Genomic DNA, 13,497 nt, shown 5'->3' on the forward strand with positions numbered 1-13,497 from the left:
CCCTACCCCAGTTTCCCAGCCAGGACTGGCTCCAGCAACATGAGCTGCGGGTTTTCCTAAGGAAGCCAAAGGGCTTTGGGCTGCGACTGCCCCGGGCGGAGAGACAGCAAAGGGAGAGCGAGTCCTGGGGTGAGTGAGATACGGGGCCCCGCGTAGGCGGCACAGCCCCAATCTGGCCCCAGGGTGGGGACTGGCTGGTTCGGGGGTGGAGAATGGGGCCTGGGGCCTTTCCCAGTTGGGGGGCCTCGATGCAGGCTAGATCAGTTCCACTTATAACCCACGGCTCTCTCCAGCCCCAGCTTTCACAACTGACCTCGCATTGCAGAGCAGAGAGGGGGAGGGGACGGACACTTGGGGTCCCAATTGAATCCCCCCGACATGGCTGGATCCCCCCAGGCCCGTCACGCTGTGAGCCTCACGTGGCAGCACCTCCTGCTGGCCCTGCTGGAAGGTAAGTCGCAGCCATCCCTGTTCCCCAGCTGCCCCGCCCCAGAGGTGGCTGCCTCTCGGCCCCAGGAGAGCCATACCTGCGTGGCGTTATGTGTGGCTGTTCCCCAGCTGCCCCGCCCCAGAGGTGGCTGCCTCTCGGCCCCAAGAGAGCCATACCTGCGTGGCGTTATGTGTGGCTGTTCCCCAGCTGCCCTGCCCCAGAGGTGGCTGCCTCTCGGCCCCAGGAGAGCCATACCTGCGTGGCGTTATGTGTGGCTGTTCCCCAGCTGCCCCGCCCCAGAGGTGGCTGCCTCTCGGCCCCAAGAGAGCCATACCTGCGTGGTGTTATGTGTGGCTGTTCCCCAGCTGCCCCGCCCCAGAGGTGGCTGCCTCTCGGCCCCAGGAGAGCCATACCTGCGTGGCGTTATGTGTGGCTGTTCCCCAGCTGCCCCGCCCCAGAGGTGGCTGCCTCTCGGCCCCAGGAGAACCATACCTGCGTGGCGTTATGTGTGGCTGTTCCCCAGCTGCCCCGCCCCAGAGGTGGCTGCCTCTCGGCCCCAGGAGAGCCATACCTGCGTGGCGTTATGTGTGGCTGTTCCCCAGCTGCCCCGCCCCAGAGGTGGCTGCCTCTCGGCCCCAAGAGAGCCATACCTGCGTGGCGTTATGTGTGGCTGTTCCCCAGCTGCCCCGCCCCAGAGGTGGCTGCCTCTCGGCCCCAGGAGAGCCATACCTGCGTGGCGTTATGTGTGGCTGTTCCCCAGCTGCCCCGCCCCAGAGGTGGCTGCCTCTCGGCCCCAGGAGAGCCATACCTGCGTGGCGTTATGTGTGGCTGTTCCCCAGCTGCCCCGCCCCAGAGGTGGCTGCCTCTCGGCCCCAGGAGAGCCATACCTGCGTGGCGTTATGTGTGGCTGTTCCCCAGCTGCCCCGCCCCAGAGGTGGCTGCCTCTCGGCCCCAGGAGAGCCATACCTGCGTGGCGTTATGTGTGGCTGTTCCCCAGCTGCCCCGCCCCAGAGGTGGCTGCCTCTCGGCCCCAGGAGAGCCATACCTGCGTGGCGTTATGTGTGGCTGTTCCCCAGCTGCCCCGCCCCAGAGGTGGCTGCCTCTCGGCCCCAGGAGAGCCATACCTGCGTGGCGTTATGTGTGGCTGTTCCCCAGCTGCCCCGCCCCAGAGGTGGCTGCCTCTCGGCCCCAGGAGAGCCATACCTGCGTGGCGTTATGTGTGGCTGTTCCCCAGCTGCCCCGCCCCAGAGGTGGCTGCACATCAGCGCTACATTCTGTCTTTCCAGCTTTGTATTACAGCCATGTCTCTGGCTCTTGGAGATCCTCACTCCCTGGGACCATCCGGGCTCTGAAGGGTTCCTGTGTGGTCATCCCCTGCTCGTTCACCTACCCCGGCTCCCGTGAGTCCCTGGGCGGTCCATTCAGCGTGGTCTGGTACCAGTATCGGAGCCGGGGCTACCCCGAGATCTATAACAGCCAGGATATGGCCAGCGTGCTGGCCGAGTACCAGGCCCGGACTCAGCTGCTGGGGGATCCGGAGATGGGGAACTGCACCCTGAGCATAAGCCCTGTGCAGAGTGAGGACGCTATGAGCTACTACGTCTGGATCAACCCCGACTCCATCAGGCATCGCTTCTACGACGTCACAGTCCGGGTGGAGGTGGCAGGTAACTGGACACCCCCCACCTCGCACAGGGCAGCCCCCCGGGGCACAAAGATGCAGCCAAAGGGAGGCTGGCAGCAGAGGGTTCCACCCCAGAGACAGTCGCATTGCAGGATGCCTGTATAAAGAGCCGCCCCTCCCTATATCTCAATGCTGGGCGAGGGGCACCGGCAGAGCTGGGGGAGGGCTCGTTGCCAGGTGGCTAGTGGGGACCAGAGCAGACGCCACACCAAGGAAAAACACAGAGCTCCCTGCACAGCCCTCCAGAGTCCCACTTCCTCCCCCTGCCCCAGGCTGGGCCCAGCCCTTCCCCCTCAAACTGCTTCCTCCGTTACCAGCCATTAAAAGCACAGACCTCAGAAATGCTCCCTGCTCTAACCACTAGACCCCACTCCCCTCCCAGAGCCAGGGGGAGAACCCAGTCCCTGCACCCCCACCCCAGAGGCAGCTGCATCTCAGCACTGGTGGGGGATCCTTGTATAAACAGCTGCCCCACCCCAGAGACGGCTGCATCTTGGTGCCGGGCGAGGCGCCCCTGTAGAAACAGCCCCTGTGACCCACCCCAGAGGTGGCTGAATCTGAGGGCGATCGCTCGCTGCCGTCTGTAACACCCTCCCCGTCTGTCTCCCCCAGACACTCCAGACCCGCTGATGCTGAGCGACCCCGGGGTGCTGATCGAGGGCGACCAAGCCACCATCACCTGCTCCGTCCGCCACACCTGCCCCTCGGCCCCTCCCAGCCTGGGCTGGAGCCCCGGCGGGGGCAAAGCCACGACCAGGCACGAGCGGCTGGCGGGGGGCGGCTGGCGGGCGGAGTCGGAGCTGAGCTACACCCCCTCGTACAAGGACCACGGGCGGCTCCTGCAGTGCACGGCCACCTTCCCCAACCAGCAGCAGGCCCGCAACGGGCTGTACCTGCAGGTCAAGTGTGAGTGAGAGGCGCTAGGGGGCGCCGTGCTGCAGAGGGCGGTGCGGGCGGGGAGCCACTGGGGGCGCTGTGGTGCAGGGGGCAGGGTGGGGGGTCAGCAGGGGGCGCTGTGGTGCAGGGCAGGGGATCAGCAGGGGGTTCTGTGGTGCAGGGGGCAGGGTGGGGGGTTAGTAGGGGGCGCTGTGGTGCAGGGGGCAGGGCGGGGGGTCAGCAGGGGGCGCTGTGGTGCAGGGGGCGGGGGGGTTAGTAGGGGGCGCTGTGGTGCAGGGCAGGGGATCAGCAGGGGGCGCAGTGGTGCAGGGGGCAGGGCGCAGGGTGGGGGGTCAGCAGGGGGCGCTGTGGTGCAGGGCAGGGGGTCAGCAGGGGGCGCTGTGGTGCAGGGGGCAGGGCGGGGGATCAGCAGGGGGCGCTGTGGTGCAGGGGGCAGGGTGGGGGGTCAGCAGGGGGCGCTGTGGTGCAGGGCAGGGGGTCAGCAGGGGGCGCTGTGGTGCAGGGGGCAGGGCGGGGGGTCAGCAGGGGGCGCCGTGCTGCAGGGGGCGGGGTGGGGGCTCTCCCCTCGCGGTGGGGGCTGGCCCCAGAGGGGGCGGGGCGGGCCCCGAGGACTGGTGGGGTGCTGCGGGGAAGGCCGGCGGCGGGAGGAGCTCTGGGCTCTCGGGGTGGCCGGTGGGGGCAGGCTCCCCCCAATGTGCCCCCTCCCCCCAGATCGCCCGCGGGGCGCGGCCGTGGCTGTGGTGGGGCCGGCCCGGCTGAAGGAAGGCGACAGCGTCACCCTGCGATGCACCAGCCAGAGCCACCCTCCGGCCACCGAGTACCGCTGGTTCCAGGGGCCGCGCCGGGCCCTGCTGCCCGGGCTGGGCCGGGGCCCCGAGGTGACGGTGCCGGCCGTGGGGCGCCACTCGGGGCCCTACCGCTGCGCCGCCGAGAACGAGATTGGCCTGGGGGAGGACTCGCCCGCCGCGCACCTCGACGTGGAGTGTGAGGGGGCAGCGGGACGCGGGGCCCTGCCCACCCCCGGCCCCGATCCGGGCACAGGGCGGGGGTGGGCTCAGTGGGGTGGGGAATGAGGCACGGGTCCTTTCCATTCTAGGGGGCACAGGACCCGATCCATTCCTGGGACGGGGTCTTTCCCCTCTAGCCGGTGCCGGCCCCAGGTTGGGGGGCTGGCTAAGGGTTGCAGGAAATGGGGCATGGGGCTTTTCCCCTCTGGAAGGTGCTGGCCCCCAATCAACCCCAAGGCTTGGGTGGCAGGGAATGGGGCACAGGGCTGTTCCCCTCTAGGGGGCGCTGGCCCCGATCCGGCCCCTGGGCGGGGCACTGGCTGGCTCAAGGGCGGCCGGGGGATCTGGGCTCGGTGCCCCACACGTCCTGTGTCCCGTTGCAGACCCGCCGGAGCTGCTGCCGTGGGGGAACTGCACGGTGCGGGGCAGTGGGCCTGGGGGGGCGGCCACGTGTCACTGCACGGCCGAGGGGAACCCCCCGCCCCGCCTCGAGTGGCGTCTGCCCAACCGCACCCTCCCCGGGGACTTCGAGGGCCCAGAGCTGCAGGCGACTTCGTGGGCGCGGGGCCCCGTCGTGAGCGGGGAGCTGCGGGGCCCGGCCGGGGCCCTGGCCAACGTGTCCTGCGCTGCCAAAAACGCCCATGGGCAGAGCCAGGCCGCGCTGCCCGTTGTGCCCGCAGGTACCAGGGGCTGGCGGGGGGCTGGGCATGGGGCCCCCTGGTACCGTAACTGCTCATGTACACGCCCCGACCTGGGTGCCGGCCGCACCTCGGGTTGCCAGCCGGAGTTCCCTCTAAGCTGCGCGCCGGGCAGGTGCTGAGGGCCGCTGTAGACTCGGGGCAGCATGCCCCCCAAGCCCCTCATCCCTGGCCCCACCCCAGAGCCCTCACCCCCCAACCCTCTGCCCCAGCCCTGAGCCCCTCCCACACGCCGAACCCCTCAGCCCCACCCCCGCCAGATGACTTTGGCCCCGATAAGGAGGTGACGGGGCACACAGGGTCGTGTCGCACGTCTCCTCCATATTGGTGCACGTCACAACATTCACTCTGCACGCGGGTGGGGAAAACGAGAGGGAACCTTGTTATTGCCAACCGTCCCGCTTTGGCCGGGCGTCTCCCGGAATCAGGCTCCATCTCCCGGAGGCTGCTGCAGCCAAACCGGGAGAGTTTAGGCACTAAAAGTCCGGCGGTGCAGCAGGGCTAAGGCAGGCTCCTTGCCGGCCCTGGCCCCACGCCGCTCCCAGTGGTGGCCCACACGCCCCTGCGGCTCCTGGCCGGGGGGGTGTCTCTGTGCACTGCTCCCTCCCCAAGCGCCGACTACACAGCTCCCATTGGCCGGGAACTGGGGCCAATGGGAGCTGCGGGGGCAGTGCTTGCGAGCCCAGGAAGCGCATGGAGCCCCCCACCTGCCCCCCAGGGGCTGCTGGGACGTGCCGGCCACTTCCAGGAGCGGCATGGAGCCAGCCCTGCCTTAGCCCCGGTGCACCACTGTCTGGGTGCCACCCGGGGTAAGCGCCTCCCGGTCGAGCCCTCACTCCCCTCCTGCACCTGGACCCCTTCCCCAGCCCTGAGCCCCCTCCTACACCCCTCACCCCCTCCCGCACCCCAACCTCCTGCCCCAGTCCTGAGCCCCCTCCCGCACCCAAAATCCCTCCCAGAGCCTGCACCCTGCACCCCAACCCCCTCCTCCAACCTGGAGCCCCCTCCTCCCTCCAAACTCCCCCCCCCCACATCCCACATCCCTCACCCTGTCCCGCACCCCAGTCCCCTGCCCCAGCCCTAAACCCCCTCCTGCACCCAAACTCCCTCCCAGAGCTTGCACCCTGCACCCCTTCCTGCAGCCCAACCCCCTCCCAAAGCTCAGCCCAGAGCCCCCTCCCACACTCCGAACCCCTCGGCCCCAGCCCAGAGCCCACACCCCACCCCCCTGCCCCAGCCCCTCGAAAGTGAGTGAGGGTTGGGGAGAGCAAGCGACGGTGGGCGGGGGGATGGAGTGAGCAAGGCGGGGCCTCGGAGAAGGGGCAGGGCAAGGGCGGGGCCTCACAAAGGGGCGGGGCAGGGGGCAGGGCAAGGGGGTTTGGGTTTGTGTGATTAGACAGTTGGCAACCCGAGCCGCATGTCTCGGGTAGCTTTGGGGGGGCTGGGCTTGGGGCTCTCTGTTACCTTAATTACTCACGTATACACCCTGACCCGAGTATCTGCCCCATGTCTGGGTAGCTCGGGGGGCTGGGCATAGGGTGGCCTGCTGCTGTAATTACTCACGTACACCTCCAGGCCTGGTATTACCATAATTACCCTTTTACACGGGTTGTCCCTCGTATAAATCTGCCGTTTATTGAATATAGCCTGAGTGTGGGTAGGGGGTTACTGTATATACTCACACCCAAATATAAGCCACCCCTCTAATTTACCCCCGGGCCAGAGTAACCTAGGAACCGCTGAGCCTTCCCATATTTGCTTATATATACGCACGATGAGTACAAGCTGCCTGCCTAATTCAGCTCAGGAGAGGGGGACGATAGCACCCTCCCACCCATGCATGGGCATGCTGTTACTGTAATTACCCATGTATAGATGCTGCCCCCCCTTTACGCACTGCTTGACACCATTAATCCCACTGCTCACACCAGCTGTGTCTGCCTGTCTCTCTGCAGGGGACGATAATTTGCTGCTCATGGTCTCCAGTGGAGCGATTGGCGGCGTTCTGCTCCTCTCGGTGCTGGCGATCGTGGTCCACAAGGTAGCCAGAGCCAGGTGAGGGCACCAGGCCACGAGCTTGGAGGTCTGGTGGCTTAGCCACAAAGGAGCTGCAAGGTCAGCAGGCCCCACTCAACGCCAGGGGGCATGGCAGCAGGCACAGAAGAGGAAGGGGCATGAGCGGAGGTCAGATACAGAGAGGCCCAGAGAACTGGACCAGGAGGATTGAGGGGGGTGGGTTCATTAGGACAAAGGGAGACACCTATGAAAAGCAGGCAAGTAGGAGGGGATTGGACAGAACCTGGCTGGTCTCCTTGGTATGAGGCGTCTCTAAGAAATAATTAACCCGTGGGACTCCCTGCCACTGGATAGTTGCAGGGTTAACCCATGGGACTCCCTGTCACTGGGGATTAGCATGGTTAACCCACAGGGCTCCCTTGCCACTGGATATTCGCAGAGTTAACCTGTGGGACTCCCTGCCACTAGATATTGTCAGGGTTAACCCAGAGGAATCCCAGTCACTAAATATTGGACGGTTTAACCCATGGGACTCCCTGCCACTGGGGATTAGCTGTATTAATCCCTGGGACTGGCTGCTGCAGGGTGGGCTCATCAGCAGCTCCAGGGCTGCGGGAACCAAGCTAAAGCCTGCTCTCTCCTGCAGGAAAGACGAAGAAGAGGGTCCCTCGATCTTCGACAACGAAGGCAACGGGGAGCAGAGGCAGTCCCTCAAGGCGGGGAAGCCGAGCAAGGCGAAGAAAGAGGAGCAGTTCAACCTATACAGCAAGGCAAAGGCCGGGGGAGAGGTGGGAAAGGCCAGGGTCACACGCTCCCCCCGCCAGCTAAGCTGGGAGGGGCCTGGTTCTTCCCAGGATGGGAGACCTGCAGGGTGGGGGCTCTCCCTTGGCAATCAGGGCTGGCCCCAATGCCCCGAGGGGGCGCCGTGCTGCAGTGATTAGCAATGAGGCATTGGTCAGTGCGCCCGAGTGCCGAGTAACCAGACCTCTCCGCTGTGTGTGAGACCAAGGAGGGCGGGATGTGGCCCCCGGCATCCTGGCCAGATTCCCAGATAGTTAATTACATTGGCGTCCCTAAAATCCATTCTGTCGCCGTAGATACATTAGTCTTTGTTAACTGCCCTTGGCTGCGTCTCGGTGCCGGGCGAGCCGTCCCCATGCGGCGTTGTGTGCAGCTGTTCCCCAGCTGTCCCGCCCCAGAGGTGGCTGCATCTTGGCGCCTGGCAAGCCGTCCCCATGCAGCGTTGTGTGCGGCTGTTCCCCAGCTGCCCCGCCCCAGAGGTGGCTGCATCTCGGCGATCTCTGTGTGAGTCAATCCTTCCTCTTTGCATCCTCAGGAGCCGGGCATTGATGACTACGAGGCCATGGAGAGAGTGGAAGACTATGAGAATTTAGCAGCAGGAGGAGCCGGACATTACGGGAACGTTGGCGCTTGGCAGCCGCATTTGCTGTCTGAGCAGATCTACTCCAATGTCTAACCCTGGAGTGGGAGCGGACGGGCCGCAAATGCTTCTAAATATCTCTTCTATTTAAACAAGTGCTTGTATAGCTAGGAGTAATAATAGCTAGATCCGTGGGGGTGAGTGGTGGGACGGCTGGTGACGACCTGGTGGGGGCAGTGGGATACGCCTAGAGCCAACCCATGTCGGGGACTGAGGTAGTAAGTTGAATCACTGAGAGCAACATGATGCTAGAGGTGTGATAGAGAGAGGGGAAAACTGGTGTGAGCGGTGGGATTTAGCTAGAGTGAACTGGTGCTAGACGCGGGATTGCTGGAAAACTAACCAAACCACCCATCCCTGCCTGTAGCCATCTGCCCCTGCCAGGGATGGTTTAGTCACCACGTGAACCTGTAAAAGACCCCCACGCGCCCACCAGTCCCGGGCCACATGCCAGCTTTCCCAGGCATACGCTGATGTCCACATGCCCCCCCCCGTCCCCCAGAGATGCCCAATCAGATTTGGTACCCCTTGATGACATAAGTCATCCAATGGGATGATGCCCCCTGTATCACCTGGTCCCTGTGCCAAGTCCCATTAACCCCCTAGGGGCTGGAGCGGAGTGAAATGCATGTAGGATCGTGCAAGGTTAAGAAGAGGGGATTTTTCTACCTTCTCCGATTTCCTAGGGGTTAAAAAAATCCCCCTAAAATCCTGGAAGGGGAGAATCTCAGGGTCTTGAAAGGTTCAAAGACCCCATGGGGCAGGGTGAAAGGGGGTGACTTGAAACCCTGTTGATTGTGAAGGAACTGATCACATCTGCCACTGGGTGCAATTTTACTGCTGGGTTTAATATTATTAACCCCTGGGACTCCCTGCCACTGGATATTAGTTAAGCCCTGCAAATCACGGTTATAGAGCTTTGAAAGGCTATATTTCACCCCACTGTTCTTTTCTAATTCTGAGATCCACCCCTGCTGCTTTGCCCCAAACCAGTGGTGGATTTTACTGTAAGATTTTCAAAATATACGTCTCTATTTTTGTACTTTCAATGTGTCCACAGTGGTTTGATTATAATACTGAGGTTAACCTGCGGGACTCCTTGCCACTGGATATTAGTGGGCTAACCAGTGGGACTCCCTGCCACTAGGTCTTAGCGGGGTAAGCCTGCAGGACCGCCTGCTACTGGGTGTTAGCAGGGTTAACCCCTGGAACTCCCTGTCACTGGCTATTAATAGAGTTAACCTGTGGGACTTCCTACCATTAGGTACTAATAGGGCTAACCTGCATTCCTCCCTGCCTCTGGGAAGTAGTGGGGTTAACCCGTGGGACTCCCTGCATCTTGATATTAGTAGGGTTAGCCTGCAGGACTGCCTGCTACAGGGGATTAGTGGGTTTATCTCATGTGGGGGGGTTGTCGTATCAGTGTTAACCCAGGGAACTCACTGCTGCAGGGTGATTATTATAGTTAAATTACATGCAAATCTCAAGAGGCGGTGGGGAATGGGACATGGGGCCTATCCCCTGTAAGAGGCACCGGCTCTAATCCGGCCCCAGGGTGGGGGACTGGCTGGCTCAGGGGCTGTGGAATTGGGTCTGCCAGTGGGGCAGACCCGTTGGGTGGAGATGTGCGGGGCGGGGGGATGCAATGGGACCTTTCCTCCTCCTACCCCCACGTGGCGCCACCCCAGAAGAAGAGGCACTGTCTGGGCCTGGGAGGGGTTAACCCTTCAAGGGAGGGGGTGGCGCAGAGAACAGGTGTCGGGGGGGATCTGGCGGGGCCTGGGGGAGAGGCTAATAGAAACCCGGCCGCCCTGGCCCATGCTGATGGTCCCTCCCCACCCCCACTCTGGGCCGCACCCCCTCGTAAATCCAGACTGGGGGGCGGGGTGGGAGGTCATGTGTCCGCCCCCCGCCCTGGAGATGAGCCATCGGCCCCGGGGCGGGCCAGAGGCTGAGGGACCGGCCGAGCTGTGGGGCCGATGGCTGGAGGGCAGGTCCTGCCCCGTGGGGTACGAGCCTTTCCCGGGGGGCAGCTGTCTGGAGGGCGGCGTGGGCCTGGCCTTGGCATGGCTAGCGCTGTGGGCAGCCCTCTGCTGCGGCCGGATCCCCGCTCTGGCGCTTCTCCTCGGCTTCTCTGCCACCCTGGGCCTGGGCCGCCGCGGTGCTGTCCCTGCAGGCCTGGGCACGGCCCCCTCCCTCGTTCTACCCACTCCTCCCTCCCTCCCTCCGTCCATCCCTCCATCCATCTGTCCCCCTACAGCTCCCTCCATCCCCCTACGCCTCCCTCCATCCCTCCCTCTACACGCCCCTCCATCCCTCCCTCCATCCATCTGTCCCCCTACACCTCCCTCCATCCCCCTACGCCTCCCTCCATCCCTCCCTCTACACGCCCCTCCATCCATCTGTCCCCCTAAACCTCCCTCCATCCCTCCCTCCATCCCTCCATCCATCTGTCCCCCTACACCTCCCTCCATCCCCCTACGCCTCCCTCCATCCATCCCTCTACACGCCCCTCCATCCATCCCTCCCTCCCTCCCTCCATCCCCTTACACCTCCCTCCATCCATCCCTCCCTCCCCCTCCATCCATCCCTCCATTCATCCGTCCCCCTACACCTCCCTCCATCCCTCCCTCTACACGCCCCTCCATCCATCCCTCCCTCCCTCCATCCCCCTACACCTCCTTCCATCCCTCCCTCTACACACCCCTCCATCCATCCATTCCTCCCTTCATCCATCCATCCCTCCATCCCTCCCCCTATACCTCCCTCCATCCCTCCCTCTACACGCCCTTCCCTCCATCCCCCTACACCTCCTTCCATCCATCCTTCCCTCTACACCTCCCTCCCTCCCTCCCTCCATCCACCCCTCTACACACCCCTACACCCCTCCCTCCATTCAGCCCCATATAAACTCATCCATCTCTCCCTCCCTCCCTCCCTCCATCCCCCCAATCCTCCACCCGTCCCGGGAGCTGCCCCGCCGGGGGCTGGGCCGGGGTCACCCCAGGCCGGGGTGGGGGGGGGAAGGTTCCATGGCAGTTGGCAACGCAGAGAGGCTGGTGTCGGGGTAAGGGCCACCCCCCATCCCCCCCACCCCCCATCTTCATCCATCCCCCCATCTTCGTCCGTCCCCATCCCTCCACCCCCACCTCCCCAACGTCCCGCCTTACCCATCCTCCCACCCCTCCGTCCCCCGCACTTCCCCTCCATCCGTCCTCACCCCCCACCTCACCAACCTCCCCGACCCCTCCATCCACCCCCACCCTTCCCCGTCCCTCCTCACACCCATCCCTCTGCCCTCCATCCACCCCCGATCCCCACCCCCCATCCCTCCAGCCCCCCCCCCAGCTCGGGAGGTGCCTGAGGTCCAGGCCCCAGGGCTCTGGCTCAGCCCAGCTGCTCTGGGCCAGGATTTGCCTCTGATTCATTCCCCACCCCCAGGTGCACCCCGGATCCTGCCTTCCGTGGCCCCGAGCTCCCCCCGCGATGGCGTCGCTCCGGATCCCCAGCACCGCCCTGGCCCTGCTCAGCCTCCTGCTGCTGCTGGCCGCCCTGGGCTCCGACCGCTGGCTGGTGGCCGATGGCCACCTCGTCACATCCTACTCGGGGCTGTGGAAAGTCTGCGTGAATTCGGGGTGTTGGGCGTTTGCTTCAGTGCCAGGTGGGGGCAGCCCGGCTCCGCCAGCAAACCCTACTGCTGCTGGGGGCCAGGACGTCTGGGTTCTAGCCCTGAGAGGGCAGCGGGGTCGAGTGGTTACAGCAGGGGAGGTTGGGAGCCAGGACGCCTGGGTTCTGGCTCTGGGAGGGGAGCGGGGTCGAGTGGCTAGAGCAGAGAGGGTTGGGAGCCAGGACTCCTGGGTTCTATTTTAGTCTGCTGCAGGGTTATTCTCCATTTAGCCTCTGGTCTCTCTTGGCTCCTCAGGTTACATTGAATCCACCAGGGCTTTCCTGTTCCTGGCCATGATCGCCGGGTTTCTCTCCTTCTTCGCCCTCCTCGCTTCGTTCTTCCGCTCCCACCTCGGCTCCATGTCTCTGACCCTGATCTCTGCTGTGGGCAGCTTCAGCGCAGGTACCGCCCCCTGGGGGCCTCCTGCCCCCGGCTACTCCCAGCCCCCCAAACCATGCACCCCCCCCCAGCCAGCCCTGGGGAGCCCCCCATCCAGGGACCCTGCCCTGGGCTCTGGCAGCTCCCCCCGGTGGTGGGACGGGGCAGGGGCTGGGGCTGTGCGTGGGCCGCCCTAAGGGGTGTCCGTCCTGTTCCCTTTGCCCCAGGGCTCTGTGCCATGATCGCGCTGGCCGTGTACACAGGGGAGTTCGCTGGGGCCGTGAATGTCGCCCCGGGCCAAGTCACCTTCGGCTGGTCCTTCGGCCTCGGCTGGGCCTCCTTCCCCCTCTTCCTCATCACCGGTGAGTGCAACATAGGGGAGTGTCGAAAGGCAGCTGCCTCTGGGGTGGGGCGCAGGGGCTGGTGATACAGGGACCCCTCGCCCGGCGCTGAGATGCAGCCACCTCTGGGGTGGGGGGCTGTGTACCAGTAGATGATGCTCCCATTGCTGCTCTGAGCCCATTTCTCTTCTCTCCCCCCCAGGTGTGGTGACGCTTCGTATCCTGAGAGTCTCCTAGAGCCGAGTGTGGGGCCCGCACTGCCCCATAGGAGCCGGACCGAGCCTGCGGGATCCTGGGACTGATTGCCCCAGCACCCCCGAGCAGGGGGCGGTGTGTGTGTGTGTTACCCTGGGATCCCACAGACCCATGATTTCCCCCCTCCCCACAAGCTCCCCTTTCTGTTCCCTTCCTTTCCCCACAACTGCTGCTAGACCCACTTGTTCCATGGAGATTAAAGGGCCTGTTCTCAGAGCCTCCTGTCTGGTGATTTATTCCCCCTCGGAGACGGATGTGTATTGAAGACGGCCAGGACTCCTGGGTTCTATCCCCAGCTTTGGGAGGGGAGTGGGGTCCAGTGGATTAGAGCTGGGGGAGGGGGCTGGAGGGAATCAGGACTCCTGGGTTCTCTCCCTGGCTCTGGGAGGGGAGTGGGGTCTAGTGGTTACAGCAAGGGGGTTGGGTCTGGGAGCCAGGACTCCTGGGTTCCATCCTCCCGTTGGCTCTTTGCTAAGCATGGGTGCGGCTGGCTGGTGCTTGGATGGGAGACCCCCCGGGGAACAGAGAAGGGGGGGAGCAGGGGTCTCACCCAGGAGGGGAAGGTCATGCGGGGGTCGGGGGACGGGACCCCACCTCCAGTGTGGGTACGAGAGGCACCCTGGGGGGTGGGGGTAGCCCTGAAGCTGATACTTGTTTGGAGCGGCATTAACCCTTCGAGGGGG

The 13,497-nt window shown here is 64.5% G+C and overlaps 2 protein-coding genes across 2 annotated transcripts; both read left to right on the plus strand.

The window, feature by feature from the left end:
* Nucleotides 1-46: 46 nt before the first annotated feature.
* On the plus strand, nt 47-9,222 carry LOC311512084 (B-cell receptor CD22-like). Its single transcript, XM_084613111.1, has 9 exons — nt 47-129; nt 294-451; nt 1,717-2,097; nt 2,727-3,020; nt 3,723-3,995; nt 4,402-4,698; nt 6,672-6,771; nt 7,379-7,520; nt 8,069-9,222. The coding sequence occupies exons 2-9, from the start codon at nt 379-381 to the stop codon at nt 8,207-8,209; spliced, it is 1,701 nt and encodes a 566-aa protein (XP_084469237.1). The 5' UTR covers nt 47-129; nt 294-378; the 3' UTR covers nt 8,210-9,222.
* Nucleotides 9,223-11,659: 2,437 nt separating this feature from the next.
* On the plus strand, nt 11,660-12,796 carry LOC311512469 (protein NKG7-like; the record flags this gene model as incomplete). Its single annotated transcript, XM_084613686.1, has 4 exons — nt 11,660-11,834; nt 12,096-12,242; nt 12,446-12,580; nt 12,762-12,796. The coding sequence occupies 4 exons, from the start codon at nt 11,660-11,662 to the stop codon at nt 12,794-12,796; spliced, it is 492 nt and encodes a 163-aa protein (XP_084469812.1).
* Between the last annotated feature and the right edge of the window lie 701 nt (nt 12,797-13,497).

Source organism: Lepidochelys olivacea (assembly GCF_965140295.1).
Source record: "Lepidochelys olivacea isolate rLepOli2 genome assembly, chromosome: 24".
NCBI classification, from domain to species: Eukaryota; Metazoa; Chordata; order Testudines; family Cheloniidae; genus Lepidochelys; species Lepidochelys olivacea.

Coding starts and splice junctions, on each gene's coding strand:
- LOC311512084 (XM_084613111.1), top strand. CDS start 379: ATGGCTGGATCCCCCCAGGCCCGTCACGCTGTGAGCCTCACGTGGCAG. Junction 452..1,716: donor CCTGCTGGCCCTGCTGGAAG/GTAAGTCGCAGC, acceptor CTGTCTTTCCAG/CTTTGTATTACAGCCATGTC. Junction 6,772..7,378: donor CACAAGGTAGCCAGAGCCAG/GTGAGGGCACCA, acceptor TCTCTCCTGCAG/GAAAGACGAAGAAGAGGGTC.